General features: G+C 39.1%; 3 protein-coding genes across 5 annotated transcripts in view; 1 reads left to right on the top strand and 2 right to left on the bottom strand.

Annotated features, from left to right (window-relative positions):
- Positions 1-8,098, bottom strand: part of LOC131304388 (chaperone protein dnaJ 49-like) — a 17,856-nt gene extending 9,758 nt beyond the window's left edge. The window contains exons 1-2 of one of the 2 annotated variants that reach the window (XM_058331612.1): positions 6,697-8,098; positions 2,696-3,034 (exon numbers count right to left, since the gene is read on the bottom strand). In XM_058331612.1, the coding sequence (XP_058187595.1) occupies positions 6,708-7,805 (1,098 nt within the window). In that variant the 5' untranslated portion in view covers positions 7,806-8,098 and the 3' untranslated portion in view covers positions 2,696-3,034; positions 6,697-6,707. Of the gene's footprint in view, positions 1-2,695; positions 3,035-6,696 lie in introns of those variants that run through there. The other variant, XM_058331621.1, reaches the window with a different exon arrangement.
- Positions 1-18,404, bottom strand: part of LOC131304403 (uncharacterized) — a 22,703-nt gene extending 4,299 nt beyond the window's left edge. The window contains exons 1-8 of one of the 2 annotated variants that reach the window (XM_058331631.1): positions 18,223-18,404; positions 16,142-16,254; positions 15,504-15,575; positions 14,687-14,722; positions 13,074-13,119; positions 12,533-12,620; positions 9,467-9,524; positions 9,175-9,348 (exon numbers count right to left, since the gene is read on the bottom strand). In XM_058331631.1, the coding sequence (XP_058187614.1) occupies positions 9,298-9,348; positions 9,467-9,524; positions 12,533-12,620; positions 13,074-13,119; positions 14,687-14,722; positions 15,504-15,575; positions 16,142-16,254; positions 18,223-18,301 (543 nt within the window). In that variant the 5' untranslated portion in view covers positions 18,302-18,404 and the 3' untranslated portion in view covers positions 9,175-9,297. Of the gene's footprint in view, positions 1-9,174; positions 9,349-9,466; positions 9,525-12,532; positions 12,621-13,073; positions 13,120-14,686; positions 14,723-15,503; positions 15,576-16,141; positions 16,255-18,222 lie in introns of those variants that run through there. The other variant, XM_058331637.1, reaches the window with a different exon arrangement.
- LOC131304426 (EG45-like domain containing protein) lies at positions 622-1,765 on the top strand. The gene is made up of 3 exons (XM_058331657.1): positions 622-836; positions 937-1,216; positions 1,513-1,765. Exons 1-3 carry the CDS (start codon positions 722-724, stop codon positions 1,517-1,519), a joined length of 402 nt encoding a protein of 133 aa, XP_058187640.1. The 5' UTR covers positions 622-721; the 3' UTR covers positions 1,520-1,765.

Genomic DNA, 18,404 nt, shown 5'->3' with positions numbered 1-18,404 from the left:
GTCTTGGTACCAATTATAAACCAAACTCAGATTCATGAGTGTATATCTACTTTACAATTAACCTCTTTAACATAGATATATTTTCATTAGAGTATGGCTTATTCGCGGAGCCGTTGTAAAGAGGTAATTTACGGAGCCGTTTGATCTCAACTGTTAGTTTCGGCATTAGACGGTCCGGATCCTAATATAACTTTTCTGAAGAGGGGTTTTCCATTGGATAGACGTGATTCACCTCCGTAAACCACTATTCACGAAAAGCTCCGTGAAATAGTTTTCCTCTTTTCATTAATGCTTTTAACTCGAGTACTTCCATTCGTTTGTCAGCCCTTGGTACAATCTATATGAACAATCTTTTCAAGAATGCCTCAATTTCAAAAGCATGCATTAAGCCCTCTACTAGTGAAGGAGATTGATTTTGGAATGACGTTGGATTCCAACTTAAAAATCAAGCAACCACTAAAGCACATAAACAATACTGTGACAGATCCATCAGTTTGTGCGGGCATGGAAAATACCAGTAGCCAACAAAAATGTGTGATTAGTTTAACCCAAGAGATTAGTGCACTAACGCGAAGAAAGCCGCCGCCTAATCCTCTTGATTAAACACGTTTCAAAACTGCTTTGCTGGGTACTTAATGAGTATAAATATGATTGAAATGTGGAGATCCTTGGATAAGTAGTGAATTTATCGAACTTCAGTTCAAATCTGGCAATTGAATTCATGAGCAAAATGAGGTTCATTTTAGCAGTTGCAGTGGCAGGATTGTTGTGTTTTGACATCGTTTCGGTTTCTGGAGACATTGGCACGGCGATAGCATACGATCCGCCATATCTACGTACGTTGGAACATTGAAATGAGTTCAGATTTTTAGTACTATTGATGATGGTCTTTAAATGTTTTTCGTTTTCGTTTTTGTTTTCTTTTTCTTGATGCAGCAACAAGGTGCGGGGGTTACGACCAAGAGCAATTCCCGGAAGGGGGGTTATTCGCTGCAGCAAGCGATGGAGTGTGGGACAATGGGGCGGCATGTGGGCGAAGATACCGGTTGAAGTGCATCAGCGGCCAGAGGAAACCGTGCAAGAACGGATCTATTGTAATCCAAGTTGTCGATGTGTGCCGAACAAATCCTTGTCGGGCGACACTGACTCTGTCGAGCAAGGCCTTCGATGCCATCTCCAGGAATCCCAATGCCAAGATCAATGTCGAATATTCTCAGTAAGCTAGTCCTCCTCTTTGAGATGTTGAAACACGATGAATCAGTCTATGATTGTACGTGCGACTGCATGTGGATCGATGTAAGCTTACGCCAAGCATAAGTCGAGCCACATAAATCTTTGTCGCTAGCTTGTGTTCTCAATTTTCGTTCTCTCTGCTCTACTTGTTCGGTTTGATCCGTTCTTCTGAATATATATCAACACAAATCTTGTCGTTAGTGATTTGTTTAACGCTTCTGCACAACAATTCATACAAGATGGACTTTTGCTAATTACCTTCGCTTGTGTCTTGTGCAGGATCTGATTTCTAACAATACCTGCATCAGCCCTCTCTGGCAAGGCTGGCTTATGAAAGACTCCTTTGGATTGTAACCTATAACATCAAACTACTTCGATTTGGATAGTACAAAGAGCACGATGGATGCACAAAAAAAATATAAAGAACCACCTTGATTTGGATAGTATGTATTATGTACTTTGATTCGGCCGGTCACGTAGCCTACACAGGTTTGAGACGTAACAGAGGTGGTATCATAGCAATGGTTCAATATATACAAGTGTCAAAAACTCCAGCACACACTACATATTTGACATTTAACAAATAAATTGAATATGGAGCGAATAAAAACAAGTAAGTGAATTAATGTGGATTCTTCTTTTTTTTTTTTGGAGATGGTAAATTATAATTTTCGTTAAAGAATATATGAGTGGGGAATGAATGAGGTGCTCTAATACCACCTTATGTCTACCCCATTCATCTCATCATTGGCAGAAATAGTTGATGACCAAACAAATAGTTGAGAAGGGAGTTTGTATACCAATATCTACCATAAAAGGTCCAAGTCATAATAAATGAGAAGCTATACAACTCAATTCCAAGACAAGGTCCAACAATAGTAGCTTATAAAGCTATTCATGCATGAACTACTGGAGACGTGTCCCACCGCCTCACGCCTTGCACAAAAACTTGACAGCTAAATAGCCACAAGCCCGACTGTTTTTCTCCCGACTGTGTTTCTTTTTATTTCCTTTTTCAAACTCCAAATACTATCTAAAAATTTGGAAAATACCCAATTCGACTCTAATCACTAGGTTGGCATTGATCGGTTTCTATGGAAAGCATCGTCAATTGTGGAACTACCGTGACAACTGACAATTGAATATGAACACATTTACATGCACGGCTTTGACTTCTGTGATCAATTTATGGCTAGACTTGATTCCTTCATTTGATTTGGCTAATCATTATTGATATTAATAAATTTCTAATTACTCACAATAAGATACGTGTTGTTACTCTCTCTCTCTCTGAGTAGCTTATAGCTTGTTTATCAGTCCCAGTCAATCAGCTTACGGTCAATTCAATCGAAGCTTCTTACCATTGCGGCAACTGCTGAGGAACCATCGAAAGCATGGACTGTTTTGTGTGTACATTATTAGTATGTTGCTTTTGGTCATACTAGCTTTCTTAAATGATATCTGTTCGACGAAATCAAGATCCTTCTCATTATACAATTCAAGAACAAGTAAAAGAGGGTTCCCTCTTTATACACTGATACTTGAGCAACGAATGGATTAAGCATGAGAAATAGCTGGATCACAAAGTCCAGTCGTTATCAATCCTCCCTCTTGTACATTTTGTTCCCGAGAGTGTGCACAAATTGAAAATATGGTCTAATCACAAAGCTATTGAATATATTGCGTAACCATCATCAGTGATCACGACGAAAACAACGAACTCGGTCAAGAATTTCAACTGCAATTTGTTCTGGTTGATACTCTGGTTACTCCATCCAGGGTTATCATTCTTCTTCAAATCCTGCAAAATGCACGCCATTGAATGAATAATAGTCGATGCAGTTCTCAGGTTCAAGCAGACTAAGCGCTTGAATGATTAACAGCACGCTGATGTTTCACAACATGGTTAGAAATGACTCAAAACACACATAAGCAGGCCAAATGCATCCTATAGTTACGACTGTAGTAAGATCAACAGTTTGCAATACCAATAGACCGAGAACCAATTTGACTTACTGACATCCAGATCATAAAAATTTGGATTAGAACAATTTCCATCCATGATGGCCGATGGGGTACATATGCAATACTAACATAGGTTTATTGTTGAACAAAACAAAAAAAAAATGTACTTGAAACTGTTTCAAAAGAACACCATTACAAAAGGATCTGGACCTTGGGATCAAGCCATCCCCACTGGAAAAGCTGCAACTGAATCCGACAATTATAGGAAAGCATTGAAACATAATCTCTCCCTACCTATTCTTCGACGTTCACCTGCTCAGGGCTGTTAACCGGGTAACCCTGTTCAAAGTTCAAACCCCTTTGATGACCACACATACAAACTAAAACCCTTTTGTGTAGTAACCCTAAATTCGCAAGGGTATGATCGAGAATCCCTTTAGCCAAGAAAGTGCAGAATCAGAATCACTGGAAGCAGAAACTGAACCAAATACCTAACATCCATATTAGGTCTAGAGGAGAAAATCACAAGTATCTTCCTCACTTTGGCTGTAACTCGCACATCTTTACCCATCATTCTGTTGCTTCAATAGTTTTGCTACAAAGCGTGCGCAACTACAGAGTTTACTCCTTGATTTTATCATTTCTGTTCTTTTCCCTATGTCCAGGGGCAGAGCTATGTTGGAGCCCGAGGGGGCCCCGGCCCGGGCTCCCAGAGAGTCTTAGTTTTAAAATTTTTATTTTGTATATACTTGATTTTGAATATTATTGATAATTATCTGTGTACAGCTACTTATAATCTTAATAATTTTGGTTTGATTTAATAAAAAACGGTTATTTTACATTCTCATTTTCCAATTTCTTTCATAAATAAAAAATAAGCACGTGAAAATTGAAGTAGCTTGAAGAAAAAAACAAAATAATCAGCTTTAGGCTAGAATCATTTCAATGTACAAATGTAATGTATTGGAAAGTAAAATCTTATGATATAATAAGTATACGTTCCGACAAAATCCTGGCTCTGCCACTGCCTATGTCATAATTGGGTTGACTCTTGTCACTACTGAGAAACCTATGATCAAATAGTACAACCTTTTCTTAGTAGTTATACAACTTTACGAATTTTTAGGATCACTCATGCTGAATATGCGGAACCCTGACAAGAATCTATGAGAAGAAAAATACAAATGCAAACAAAACAGAACAATCACACAAGAAGCACATAATTTAAGGGGTTCAGTCAACTACGGTTATGGCCACCATCCCCAGTGACTGGGTTTGTTTCACTATGACGAAGAAAAAATAAAAGTTACGTTGCCCTAGACTAACATCCATATAGCTAGGGTCACAACACAAGTCTAGAGAAATACACAAAGACTATCAAAAAAATGCACCATCTGCAACAAGCTTTCTGCAGCCATGTGGCTCGGTGTGCTCCACAATACTAAACATCATGTCGCAAGAAAATGTAGGATGCTCATTTTTCACGTGTTTCCACTTTATAAGGAAGTTTAAAACATTTAGGACGACGCCATCTAAAACCCGACAGTTTTTAAACCATCCTAAGTGCTTCTCCCCAAAATAGAAAAGGAAAGGGAAAGGAAGAAATAGGAAAACAGAAAACTGTCTTTCTGTGCGGGCGTATTATGAAATACGAAAACAGAAAACTGTCTTTCTGTGAGGGCGTGAATGGCATAATGCTAGTAATATGAAACTGAGCCAAGATATAAACCCTGAACAAGAGGCTCTTAATTTGACCATCTACACATGGATATATTTTGATAAAGGGAGCCACTGAATACCCAGCCTGATAACCAGAATCTCAATAATAGGCTAATAGCAACGATAGGAATAGGTGCCATATGAAACAAAATATAGTTAAGTAGCTTGAAATTTGGACTGCATAGGTCCCCAAAATTGGTCTTGAAAGCACATATATGGCAATGGTGTGATAAGTAAGAAATTTGAAGATACTGCCGCTACCCAAAAAATAAGGAGGAATTTTAGCAACCCATGGCACATACTGACATCATGCTCACAATTGCCATTCGCAAATTGATTCTTACAGAAACAGTTTCTAAAAGACTAGGAACGATCGCATGGCACTTCACTGGTCTGTACGTAATTGGAAATTGACATAAAACAGGCAGCAAACAAGAAAGCACATAACAAAGGTGTTATATCACGTAATTAATGAAATTAAATATCCTTCCATTTACAAAGAGAGGAGATATACACTATTGTAAACTACCATGTGCCTTAAAAAAGCAGTCTCAGAAATTCCTTCACGCTGTATTGCTGGCAACATACCCTATTCTTCTTGTGTATGTAATTACGATAGGGACTTCACACATTATGCTCAAGTCCCAATCCAGGCCATCCTACTTCATTTGGAGCCTTTGGCTGTCGGCCTAAACAGAATGAATTACACCTCCGATAATTCCTTACGGCGAAAAAAAAATAGGATACACCATGTGATCTCCTCTGGTCCACTACAACCCCACCTAGGCGAGCTATCTGTTTCCATATTTGAAAAGACCTTAGTTGCACAAAGCAGGAGTGGGTGGGCGTGCCGGAGCGGGTGAATATAGAAGCTCCCAAGGGAGAGAACGTGAACGGTTACATATGTTACAAAAATTACGTAGCATGGAAGATGAGTCATATGACTTTAAAAGTACAATCGTTTTAGGGATTAAAAACATGGGCCAAGTCTACCATAAGTGTAAGAAATGAGATAGCATTACATTATATCATTTTCTTTTCAAGATATCATGACTTGAGCTTCATAATTTCATATATGAGTTAAATCGAAGACCAATTTATAAAGCCAAGTGATAAATGACAAATCCCTCTTTTTCTATATAAGGATCGAACAAAAGCTCCCATCTTCGTAAGCAACGTGCTCCCATTGACATGGGAGTGGGCTCCCGTCAAGCTCCTAAGTTGGGAGCGAAAGAGCATGCTCCTAAGGTGGGAGGGGCACCATTTTAGGAGCTCCCTGATACTAAGAAAAATACCATCTTCTTTTGATTAGTGCCTGGACAGTTACCCACTTACCCAGCACCTGCCCACCTCACATGCTCTATCCCAATGAACACCATGCGTCTCCCTCCTTCGTCACCGGAAACAACTCACCCTCAATCTTCTAAATGCGCAAAACATAAGCCATTTAAGGATATAGTGCTTGGTGTGATTGAGTGATTAAGAACCTATAGTGCACCCGAATGCTTAGAAAGACTGAAATAACATACACATAAGCCTAACTGCTTGACTAGCATGAATACATACACATATATAGACCGTAAGTCCAATTAATTTCAAACAAAAGCTATATGCTCCATCTGCAAGATTCCAGTTTTATCCAAAGAGGAAACAATTATGAACCTATGCAACTATTCAACAAACAATCCAGTAATCCACAGTACAAATCAAAGCTGCACCTTAAAACCGTCAGAAAGCCATGTCAAACTAACAAGCAAAGCATAAGAAGCCAATTCAGACCTCGAATCAAGTCATCCTGCCACGGCCTCAAACTGCTTCAATGAGTCGCAATGCGGTGTTTCTCGTATATATCCCCACTGAAAACGCTGCAACTCAAGCCTGCAATTGTGGGCAAGAATCGAAACATAATCTCTTTCCACTTGCTCTTCAAGCCTCACCCTCTCAGGGCTATTAGGAGGGTAACGCTGCACAAACCCCCCTGACTTCACATAATAATTCACACCCTTTTGTGTCGTAAACCTATACTGATAAGGATACTGACGCGAAATTGAATAAACCGGATCGTTCGACGGCATAAAGCTAAACACCAGAATCAGAAGCACAGGCAGCAATTGAATCAAAGCCTTAGCAAGTCCAACAGACCCATTATTCCCATTATTATTATTGTTTCTATTATTATTCCCCATTCTCACACCCATACCAGGTCCAAAGCTAAAGCTACCAAACTGTGTATTTCTACCAGCTGGATTCATACCTCCATAAAAGAAGTTCCTGAATATCTCCTCAGCATCAACATCCCCATCAAAAAACCCTTGCCCCCCACCACGCCTTGGCGCAGCAGCCCGTCTTTCAAAAACTTCTTCATCCGATCCCACAAGCTTATACCTCTTCCTACTCTCCTCATTGCTTAAGCACTGAAACGCCTTCGATACGGCCTTAAACGCCTCCTCCGCCCCCGGGGCCTTGTTCTTATCCGGATGAACCTTCAGCGAAAGCTTTCGATACGCTTTCCGGATCTCTTCGACACCACAACTCTCCTCAACACCCAGAATCTCATAGTAATTCTTCTTCCTCTTAATCTCCCTCACAATCGAGATCTGCTCCTCGGTGTACGCGACAGAGGTGGCCGAATCCGATGATTCCGGTTTAGACCCGGATGCCGAAACCCTGACCCTAGGCCGAGCCGAAGGTGGCGGCGGTGGCGATTTGGTGGTGGGTCCTGGCTGGGCGTCGAGATTGGAGAGGAGATCGGAGGCGGAGAGGGAGAGGGAGGGGTCGAGTCGCTGGGCTTTGGTGATGAATTTCTGGGCGCGGGTTCGGTCGCCGGATCCAATCGCGCTGCGGGCGATGTTCATGCATTTCAGTGCCTCGTCCTTGTTTCCGTCCATAACCAAAACCCAAGATTTGCAACGAACGAACAAACCCGCGAAAGGAATTGCAAAATCAATATATAGATATATAGACAGAGGGGTGAAACTGGGTTTGTAAATTGGTGAAAAGGGTGGGTGAGAATTGTGGGAGGAATGGATTAGGGTTTGAGACCCCGAGAGCAAATGCTGCAAATTGAAGAATCAACTCAAAGTCCGCGCAGAAGAAGAGAAATATCGGAGAAAGTCGTCTCTTTCTCTCTCTCTCTCTCTCTCTCTCTCTCGCTGTTTGTGTTTTGGCTTAAATTTTCTAGAATTTTCATGTTATTTAATCGAAGTACTTATTTACCGGATGCAGTAAAATAGTTTGTTTGCAGCACTAACTAATCACAACCGTTCAAAAGTATTTTGGACGGTCGGGATGTTAATAAAAAAATTTCGGAGTTGAGTTATCCCCGGAATAATTTCATTAACATTCCAACCATACAAAACACTTTTGAAAGTTCACGAATTTACAACACCTCCGTAAATAAATAGTATTTTTCTTAATAGAAAGCCGTAATTTTCATTGATAATGAAGGTGACAAATTACGGCGTCACATAAAGAGCCACAACCAAACCCCCGAAAGCCTACCATGGGTTCAGACCGACAGCTCACGTGAGGTCCGAGTTCCACCCGGTTTGAAAGCCTCAAGGTGCAAAAGCAAACCGATCTTCACCCATGGCAGACCCGTCGAACAAACATTTTTTTAGAAAAAAAAGAAAAGACAAACAAATTGGTCATGTATTTGCTTTGTTACTACAAATATAAACTTAAAATTAAGAGAAAAGAACGAGAAATTTAGATAAATATTGAGCACAATGTATGCGTGAAATTTGTTTCTCAAGGACTCATCAATTCTCATTACTTTTCTTTGTTTATGTCCAACTTCTATTTTCTTTCTTCCTTCGTGCCTTTTCGCTTTAAAATCAAAAGTTTAAACAAGCTATTACTCACTTTAAAATCAGAAGTTCAAACAAGCTATTACTCGATTTGTTCTACTTATACAACACAACCACCACCTTAACCTTGGTCAAGTTACTTTAGATCACTTTGTGATCAACTCGATTGAATATTGTTTTAAGTTTTAAAATCGAACCTGAACAATCTTCGGTCCAGCTCTAAGCATAACTTGACAGTTAGCGTAGCAACGAGCTGCATGAATCCGGAACCAACTCTAACAAGCTTGCATTCAGCTATTTCCCAGTTAACAAACACTGCTGTTCTGCTTATGGGTGATCCTAGGCTTGTTTTGGGCGATCAGTTAACTACCCAAGGGAGTTTTTCACACAAGCATGTACGCCACGGCCCACAAAATTAAAGCAAGTGCTCATGCAAACCCAGGAGAGAGAGCACAAAATTTTTTCCATCGATAAATAGCGTCTCAATGCTAACAACCAGTTTACAAACAAAGAAAAATTCTGCTTAGATTTGAAGGGTTTCTGTTTTAGATCATGGGGTAAACTTGAGTTCCTACTCCTTTGAAGTTATGACCAGCAGTCCCAGCGCCCCTATAAGTAAATACTGCAAAAAGAAGAACAACACGGTAACGCGTGAGATTAGTTTTGAGCATGCAGCATTTTGTTGTAACGTGTTTCTCGAAAATCAACAGGAAAAAATGGAAGTTAAAGAAGAAATCAACCTTGATGATAGGTTTCTCGGTCATGATAATAGTCACCCAACCAACATACGGTAAGAACCTGCAGAAGACGCGGGAAAAAATATAAAAACTAACAATAATATAATGAAGTCATGCAGCAGCTCAGGAGATGCATTCTTTGCAGACAATAACAAACCGATAATCAAAAGCAACAAAAACATAGAAGAATTACCCCATTCCACTTAACTTTTTCTATAACTTTTAGTTGTCCTTATTTGAATTTCTTTCGTATTTGTGAGTTTTGTGCCTCACTTTTTTTGTTTTCTGATTCGTCTCGTCTGATTCGTCTCGTCAAGACAAATCAGAAGTAAGTCAAGATGAATCAGAAAAGTAAAAAAAATTTACTTTTAAACCAAATATTTTGGAAAATAACCACTTTTTAGCACCCAAAAAAAAGTCGACTTTTTTGAATTTTTTTTTTACTTAAAAGTGATTATTTCCCAAACTATTTGGGTAAAAGTAAAAAAAATTTATGCCTTGTTCGTTTGCCTTTTTGAAAAAAAAATTCCAATTCAAAAAATTCTCATTACCATAGTTGTTAAAAATCTACGATACACGATATGTATTCCATCATGTATATCCTTTTTGTATAAAAATTCTACGACCGTGTATCCTACGATTTATACGCGTATTCTAATTCTATACGTATCCTACGATTACTTATTCAAGAAAAGTCGGACTTTATTTCAAGAAACGGAACCCCAAATGCATTAATCCAAGCCGTTTAATCTAATTATGACATCTTTCAAACCCTTTGATAGAAATTCAAAGATCTTGTATAAAAGAAAGAACCATACTTGCATTGTATTTTGTCTTATTTTTCTTTTCCTAACAAAGGAAACATAAAGCCTTAATGTAATAGGTCCCAGTTGAGAGACTTAAAATTTTACATCTTAATTCTTTTTTTTTAAATGTAAGCTTAGTTTGTTGGTATTATTAGGTGTATCTACTTCTTAATTATATTTTAATTATGATTAACGTTGTTGAAACATAAACTAAAATTTAGGTATTTTGACAAAGTTCCAATTGACAAAACCCAAATATAATAGATATTATCGAAAAAGATATAAATATCTAGTTTTTAGAAACTTTAAAATATCTAACTCTAGAAGCTCAAGAATATCCTTGCGAAATATCCAGAGTTTTTTTTTTTTTAAGAATTAGTCTCATGTGTAATTCTAGAATTATCTCAAAATTTATCTTGTATCAAAATATCTTCGTACTACAGTCTTCCATTAAGTAATACAAATAGGGATGGTTCCATTAAGCAGTACACAGCTGGATATGGAGGAGTTCTTAGAGACAGCTCTGGGAAGTGAGTTCTAGGCTAATATGGGAAAGCAACTGGCACTAGCAGCTTGGAAGTTGGAAGTTGAAATATGGGCTATTTATAGAGGTCTCACAGTCATGTTTTAGAAAGGAATATCAAGTGTCACCCTAGAGTCCGATTCAAGTGTGGCAATAAACTTCTGCAATGAGGGGCCTCCGCCTGATCACCCCATCGCCACATTATTGTAGAAGTGAGAAGACTTGCTGATGGAACAAATTCAACTATAACCTGTAGTAGGCCGAGCTTAATTGGGATTCCACCATTGACCACCTCTATTCCTCTGCTGCTGCCAGTCGCAGTAAGGGTGGCTAATCCACTCTATCTGTGCTCGGCCTGAGCCGAGGCACACCAGTCATCGACTCTGCTTTTGCTTTGCGTCCGGCGATGGAGGATCTACGCCAAGCTCGGCAACCATTTGGGGTCGGCTCCGCGGACTATGTCGCCTAGCCCGAATCCCCTTCAGGCTCGGCTTCCCTTCAAGCTAGGCAACCGACAAGTTCTTCTGGGCTCGGCCACCCGCGCGGCCACATGCCCGCCCAGGTGCGGAGACGGTTAAGCCATGGGATAATCATGAGCGCACATGGGTGTGCCAGCTCAGCCCTAAAAACGGTTACCAGATCTATTTGGTGACGTCACGATGACATTGCCGGGCCCGCGCAAGGCACGTGCTTGTGCTTGGAGAGCAAGTCAGGGAGCTCTATAAATACCTGGCGATGGTAACCCTAAAGAGATACGTGGTACTACAGACTCACACTCATTGTCTTCTGCCTCCTCTCTCTGCACAATACTTATCCTCTCGCCGGAGGGCCTTGCCGGGACAACCCCGGCCAGGTCTTAGTCGTGTGCTCCCTGTGCAGGCTAGGAGAAAACTCAATAACCATCAAACCACCAGCGGAGGAGAAGATCGAGGATCACGGGCCACACATAACCCACATCTACCGACAAGCAAATCAAACTGTAGATTGTCTTGCCAGACTTGGCGCGCAACAAGAAGATGATTTGATTGTAACTAACTCCACTCCATTCCTTTTGCAGCTAAGGAATTTGCCCTGGCGGATGCCATGAGTGTTGGCCATCTCAGGACATAAGTCTACGGCTTTGTAGCCTTTTTGTCGTCTTATAATCTTAGTACGCCGAATATCGGGCTAATGACGTTTATGTTCGTTTTTACTTAATGCATGAATTTTCGTTTGACCAAAAAAACAAATAGGGATAGGTTCTAACTATTTTGTACCAAGCCAAAAAAAAGTTTTGAGTTCAAGTGTAATACAAATACTCTCCTTCCCCACTCGTCTTTAGTATTCTCTCTCTTCCAAAAATATTGTCCAACTACACAATAGAAACTCCTAACGTATCTCAAGATACACAATCCATATCTCAATACAAACTATACAAATGAAAAAACGATACACGATACGTATCCCGATTTAAAAACATTGCTCATTACCCCTACTTCCAATCATTACTCTCCACTCATTATCCCTATCTCCAATTATTATTCTCATTTCTATCTCTATCTCTCACCACTCATTACCCCTACTTCCAATCATTACTCTCATAAAAAATTTCTCAAAAACTCATCCAAACACAACATTACTTTTTCGATTCGTCTTGTCGAGAAGAATCAACAAGTCACAAAAGTTTGGCACAAAACTAACAAACGCTATTCTGACTGCCAGAAAAAGAAATTTATAGCTAAAAGCTCAAAGGTTTATTACCCAACAGCTCTCCCCATGATATGGTGTCTTTGCAACCATTGCTGGCCTTGCGCATACAGAAGCCTATCGTCCCCGTAATTATTATCTCCTGATAAAGTCAACCAACACCACGATGAAAACTAGTGCATCAAATGAATTAGCATTGCTTAACAACTAAAATAGAGAACCCAATGTTCTGGAAAAAACAAAGCCTTAGGCAAATATAATTACTCCAATCTCTAGGATCGTGATGTTGTATGCGTGAGAGTACTATTGAGATTTTGTTGTGGCCTCTAGGATCCCCTTGTTTTTTGACTTCTTTAAGGCTGTTTTTGGATCTTGGATTCGTGGAGGCATTTTTGAAGGGAAAATACGGATAAGGAGGCTACTACGTTTTCTCCAAGAAGAATCCCTTACCTTTTCTCTAGCCTTCAGAAAAATCTCCACAATCCCACATCCAAACACAGCCTAAATGTTCACAGGAATTCTTACTAGAATAAAATTTATCAGCTTCTGGTCAGCTGAGACTAACTTCTAACTTGGAGATTAGGCAGAGTGATACCTTTCGTGAGGACATCGACTTCACCTGTATCTTGACGCTCGTGAACCTACAATTCAGAAGTAAAGATTTAAAGACACAAGGCTATCCAGTTTAAAGGAAAATGGAAAAGCTGGAGCAAGGAATCAACTTGGCCACAATCATACAACAGAAATTGATAGAGTTTCCATGACTGGGCAACAAACTCAACCCTTCTTATCTGCAACATTGACAGACTTCTTGAGAGTGTTTCAAAACTGCATGCCTTACTTGGAAGCTTAGTTAACTAGTATGATTGGATACTCTCCCTCCCTCCATTCCTGAAGTCACTGGGCCATTTTCTAAGCTATTAGGTAGCTTTTGGAGGCACGAATGTTTTCTCTTCTAGGTACCTGGGCTGTTTTCCAAATCGGCTCTTGATTTTCTAGGGTTAATATCAAGAGACACAAAAAACCTAGCAAAGCATTTGACTCTCCATCTCCGTTTCTAAATAGTGAGTTTAGCATTCTAAGCATTTCACAAACTTTTCCTATTTATTTCTTTAACTTAGCATTTCCTATTTATCTCCGCTTAAAAAATGGTGAATTTAGCATTCCAAAGCATTTCCTAAGTTTTTATTTCTTTAACTTCTACCTTATGATAAAAAGAGTTTAATAGTGTTCGACTAAAAAACGAATGGAGTAGTACCTTTTGAAGTACAAATCAAGAAAAGTAGTCCTAGTGCACCTAGATATGTGTCTTAAATGAAGATTCTCAAAAACATATTATATACCATTGTGGCTTTATCACTTGAAACAAGTAAAGTTTGATGCTGTACACTTCAGAAACTTACCCCTATCTTACCATAATATAGGGTATGTGGCAAACCGCAATTTCTTCCCAATCCTCGTACGGGAACAATCCACTTTCCAGATAAATCTATGTTCGGGCAAAGTCCCTGTACTCTATGGACGGAGTGATAGAGAAAATTGTCGAAATTGAGAAGGTTCATTTTGTCCATGAGGTGTTTATCTAGAATTCTCTCCCAAATCCTGTTAATGTAGTTTTTAACTCCAGAATTTTGCTTCGGTGTAGACTGCAGGAGCTAAGTGGATGAGTTTTGGACATCCTTTCACTATCCAATTATTACGATTGACACATGCCACACACACACACATGGCGAGAGAGAGAGAGAGAGAGAGAGAGAGAGAGAGAGAGAGAGTAATGAAATGAGAGATATGCTTTAAGGACTAGTCACTAGATATATCATGCAGATTATTGCAACAATGATGGTTGCCATCGTTTCCTTTTTGAAAATACAGATGCTTTTAAGATCTTCCCAAGGTCCCCACCACCAGTACCACACACGCTCACACGAACCCCACCATCAGTCATGCATATTATGGTGACTTCGATATTATGATGTTTGTCATTGTTTCCCTTTTCCTATATGATAAATGCTTCTATTACCTCCCCATCAGATATTCTGATGCTGTTAAAAATATTTTGGTTCATGGACTGCACTAATTTATGACCAAAAAACTTATCTAGAAACTTCTCAAATATCAGCACCATATTGAAAAAAAAAAGGAAAAAGAAATTGATAGCTAACATTCAATGCGAAAAGGTCAACGCAAAAGGATTTACAATATTCTTACCTTAATTACCCGATGAACAATGGGGATTTCACGTCCCTACGCAAGAAAACAAGAATAAGGAAAAGTTAGATTAGCAAGACATATTACAAGAGTCCAAACGGCAAATGTGGCTAGTCTAGTCATGAAGGGAGATAATCACATCAATAAACAATACCAATTCATAAATCACATTATGGGGAATAAGCCATAGACCAATACTCGACTGTTAAAATTCTGGAAGAGTTATATGCCAAAGGTAATTGACATCACTTATGTCATTTAGCTGAATTTCTTCACTAAAGCAAGACATCCTAAATTTAACAAATACTCTGCTTTTCTTTCTTCATCATTTCATTTCTAAGAAAACACAAAGACGTGTACCCAGAGTTGTATAATGCTGTCAGATGAGCCAAAAACATGCTATACTGACAGAGTCACTATCTAAATTCTAAACTAGAGTGCTTATTCTTCTCGGCTTGGACTTTGCAAACAAAGAAAAGACTGTGCTATAGAAGCCAAAAAATTACTGCTAAAGTCATCTAAAAAAAACCCATCATACAAGGAATCAGTCGGCACACTGCAAAAGATTGAGACTACAAAATTTCATAACAGTTGTATGTTTACCCTGGCATGTCCTTTCTGTGTAACAGCAAGACAATGCTTCAAAATCAAATTAAATAAGAAAATGAATTTCACGTATTTAAATCTATCGAATGATATTACATTTGAAGAAACAGATTATGCATACAAGCAGAAAAAAAAAATGTATAACTTCCAAAAAGAAGGAACTCAAATAATTAACACTTAAAAGCATAGCAGCTTGGGTGTAGGAACCTACATCGACATTAAACACAACAATTTCGCCTGCACGAATAGGATCCTTTCCCATATGCAAGAACAAAATGTCACCCTGCAAAGAAAATTAAAATGTTACCCATTCATACTGAAGAAAAATCAGAATGAAGTTCCCTCATATGAAGCTAGCATGAACTAACTTAACAGAAATTAGCTAGCAGCGAGAATGAGATATCCCCTAAAACCACACAGAAACTTAAAAAATTGGAACTGAAAAGGGGGCTTTCAGAGGCTTATAAGAACAAAAACTGACACTGCGGTGCCCATAATAAAAGAATGGGCAATCAATCATCATACATTCCAATTTGGACATGAGGTACATAAACTTGCAGGTACTCGAAGTCTGGAGTCATTAATAAAGTGCAAGTACATCAAACCTAAATCAAAGAAGGATGGAAGGATACAGCAGCTCTGAGGTGGCATATATTCAAACAGAGAAATTATAAGAAACCAATGAAATTACAAGTAATGGTGAATGGTCACAGGAATACATAACTACAAAGAGCTAACTTCTTCAGATATTACCAACAAAAACATTCCGAAAACATATTGCATGACTCCCTTAGATCATGTTGCATGACAAGAAGAAACAATCAAACGACTATTCTGCCAATGACTCACCCTCTTGAAGCCGGGTTCCATGCTCCCGGAAAGCACCACAACAACAGGTGATTCGCTACCAGTTATACACATTAGTCCCTTCCATATTATCAGGGCTGAAGTGACGATCATACCTAAAAAAATTTGAATAAGAACACCATATGTTCAGAGGAATGTTGCATGTTAAAAAATAGATAAAAGCTTTTATCAAGGTGAACACAGACGCATGTTTCATGCAATTCATATAAAAAAGAAACCCGAAGCCTTTATCTAAACTGGCATGATATCAACAATGCTACGAGACAATCACCAGTTATCCATCTGTCTTTTACAGAACATTTGCACATGCGTACAGGACTAGTCCATAAAATATCGACACTGTATGATATTTTCAACATGCTTAAGCAAATGCAGTTAGAGATTCCTATTGTTAATTTTTTCCACAAAGCTAAAAGATGAGCCATGTCATTCAACCCGTAGCAGTAACAAAAACTTTCAAACGAAAATTTTACTTTCTTTTCCATATCATACTATAAACTTGAGAAAATACGTGATGCATTATCACTTAAGCTCAAAAAGGAAGACCACAAATTCAGATACCAAAAACGAAGAGCTTATTCTTTAGTTTTTACAATAATGACTACTAAGGACCACTTGAAGATCCTTCAAATAAGTTAAATAGTGAGATCAAGATCAAGGACTGCTAGTTAACAGACTGCTAAAGGGGAATGACCCATTCGATGCTTCTTTCCCTGTATACCCCCTCCATACTTCGGAGGTGAAAGAAAGGGTACTAACAACGTAATTAGTAGCAAATTTCTTCCAGCATAAAAGCCCAACTAACTACAACAATAAGTACAAGCAGCAGTTACTATAACGTGACTACCAGTTAAAGCTATGTCATACTTCTTTGAGAATCATAAGATGAGTAACGAGAAATCGTGATGCTGCAAACCTACACACTTACCATATGGCAATGGTGTCCCTCTCGTCTAACCCTCTCTCGGCATGTGAGCCCTAAAGGTCCATTTGTAACCAGCACTAGTGGATCAGTTATGAATGACCGACACAAGATACAGAAACACAAGTCAGATCCTCCTTTCTTTTCTGCTTCGCTAGGCGCCACTCTCTTTCTGAATTATTCCAGCTTCTTGCTTTTCGATGTGGCTCATTTTCACCTTACCAACCCCAGGACGCATTGGTCAGCGTAGGATTTCCCTTTCCTACTGAAGAAACTTGGCAGTTGGCATGACTTAATACGCCAATGATTAATCGTTGTAATTCGAGGTTGCCACATGTTTTGTTTAACATATTTCGCCACATGCAAGGAATCTCTTTAAAGACACTATTGGTGTTAGTAACCTCAGGGATCAGCCCCGGGTGTTCGCATAGTTTCTGTTTATCTTGCTTTGAACATTTACATATCCTCCTACCGAAAAAGGGAGAAAAAACAATCTTTGTAGGTGTTCAAAATAATAGTGAAGCTTTTAAAGCAGCACGCCGCTGTTTTAATAAAGGCAGGTTCATCTACCTTTTCAAATGGGTGAACAAAATCTTAAAAAGGATTCCTGATCTTCTTTCATGTCACAATTTGAACATCGGTGTGAATGTTCCACGACCAACAAAATAAAAAATGATCAAGGCTTGAGACTCGGGGATTTGCTCCCTTTTAAGGTCTCAAGTTCGAAACCTCTTACCTCCTTTGGGGGCCAGTCGACTTTAATTGGGCTCCCCGCAAGTTGATGGTGGGATTGGCCCCCCGGATTAGTCGAGGCACGTGTAAGCTGGCCCGGACATATGAGTAATTAAAAAAAGAAGAGAATTTTACTGCTTGATGAGAGATGATTCCACTGATTAAGGTCTTTTTGGGGCTGGTCTAAATGAATCAAAGTCTTGCTAGTTGATGCCCTAAATTAAACACCACGGCAAGATAAACCCATCTTCCAAATGAACTAAAACAAAACAAAAAATTCAGTTTCTCAATGAAGACAAACGATTTCGTTCGGGAACAAATGCAGAGCAAATAACAAAGGTACAACAGATGATTTGATTGAGTTCAAAAGACATGCACATGTACGTTAATAAATGGTGGTTATACTAACCGAGACTGACGACTTGCGAGACGACTTGACGAATCTGAAGCGATTTGACGGAATCGACGGCATCTCCGATCCACCCCATCTCTCTCTCTCTCTCTCTCTCTCTCTCTTCTTGTCCGAAAAGCGAAAGAACGCCTCGTACTCGCGCTGTTTTAAGTTTTAACTGTAACGCAAAGCGAGTGAAG

This window comes from Rhododendron vialii, chromosome 1a (assembly GCF_030253575.1).
Source record: "Rhododendron vialii isolate Sample 1 chromosome 1a, ASM3025357v1".
In the NCBI taxonomy this organism is placed as follows: domain Eukaryota; kingdom Viridiplantae; phylum Streptophyta; class Magnoliopsida; order Ericales; family Ericaceae; genus Rhododendron; species Rhododendron vialii.
The sequence above is the reverse complement of the archived record's forward strand: the minus strand, read 5'-3'. Positions and strand labels throughout refer to the sequence as shown.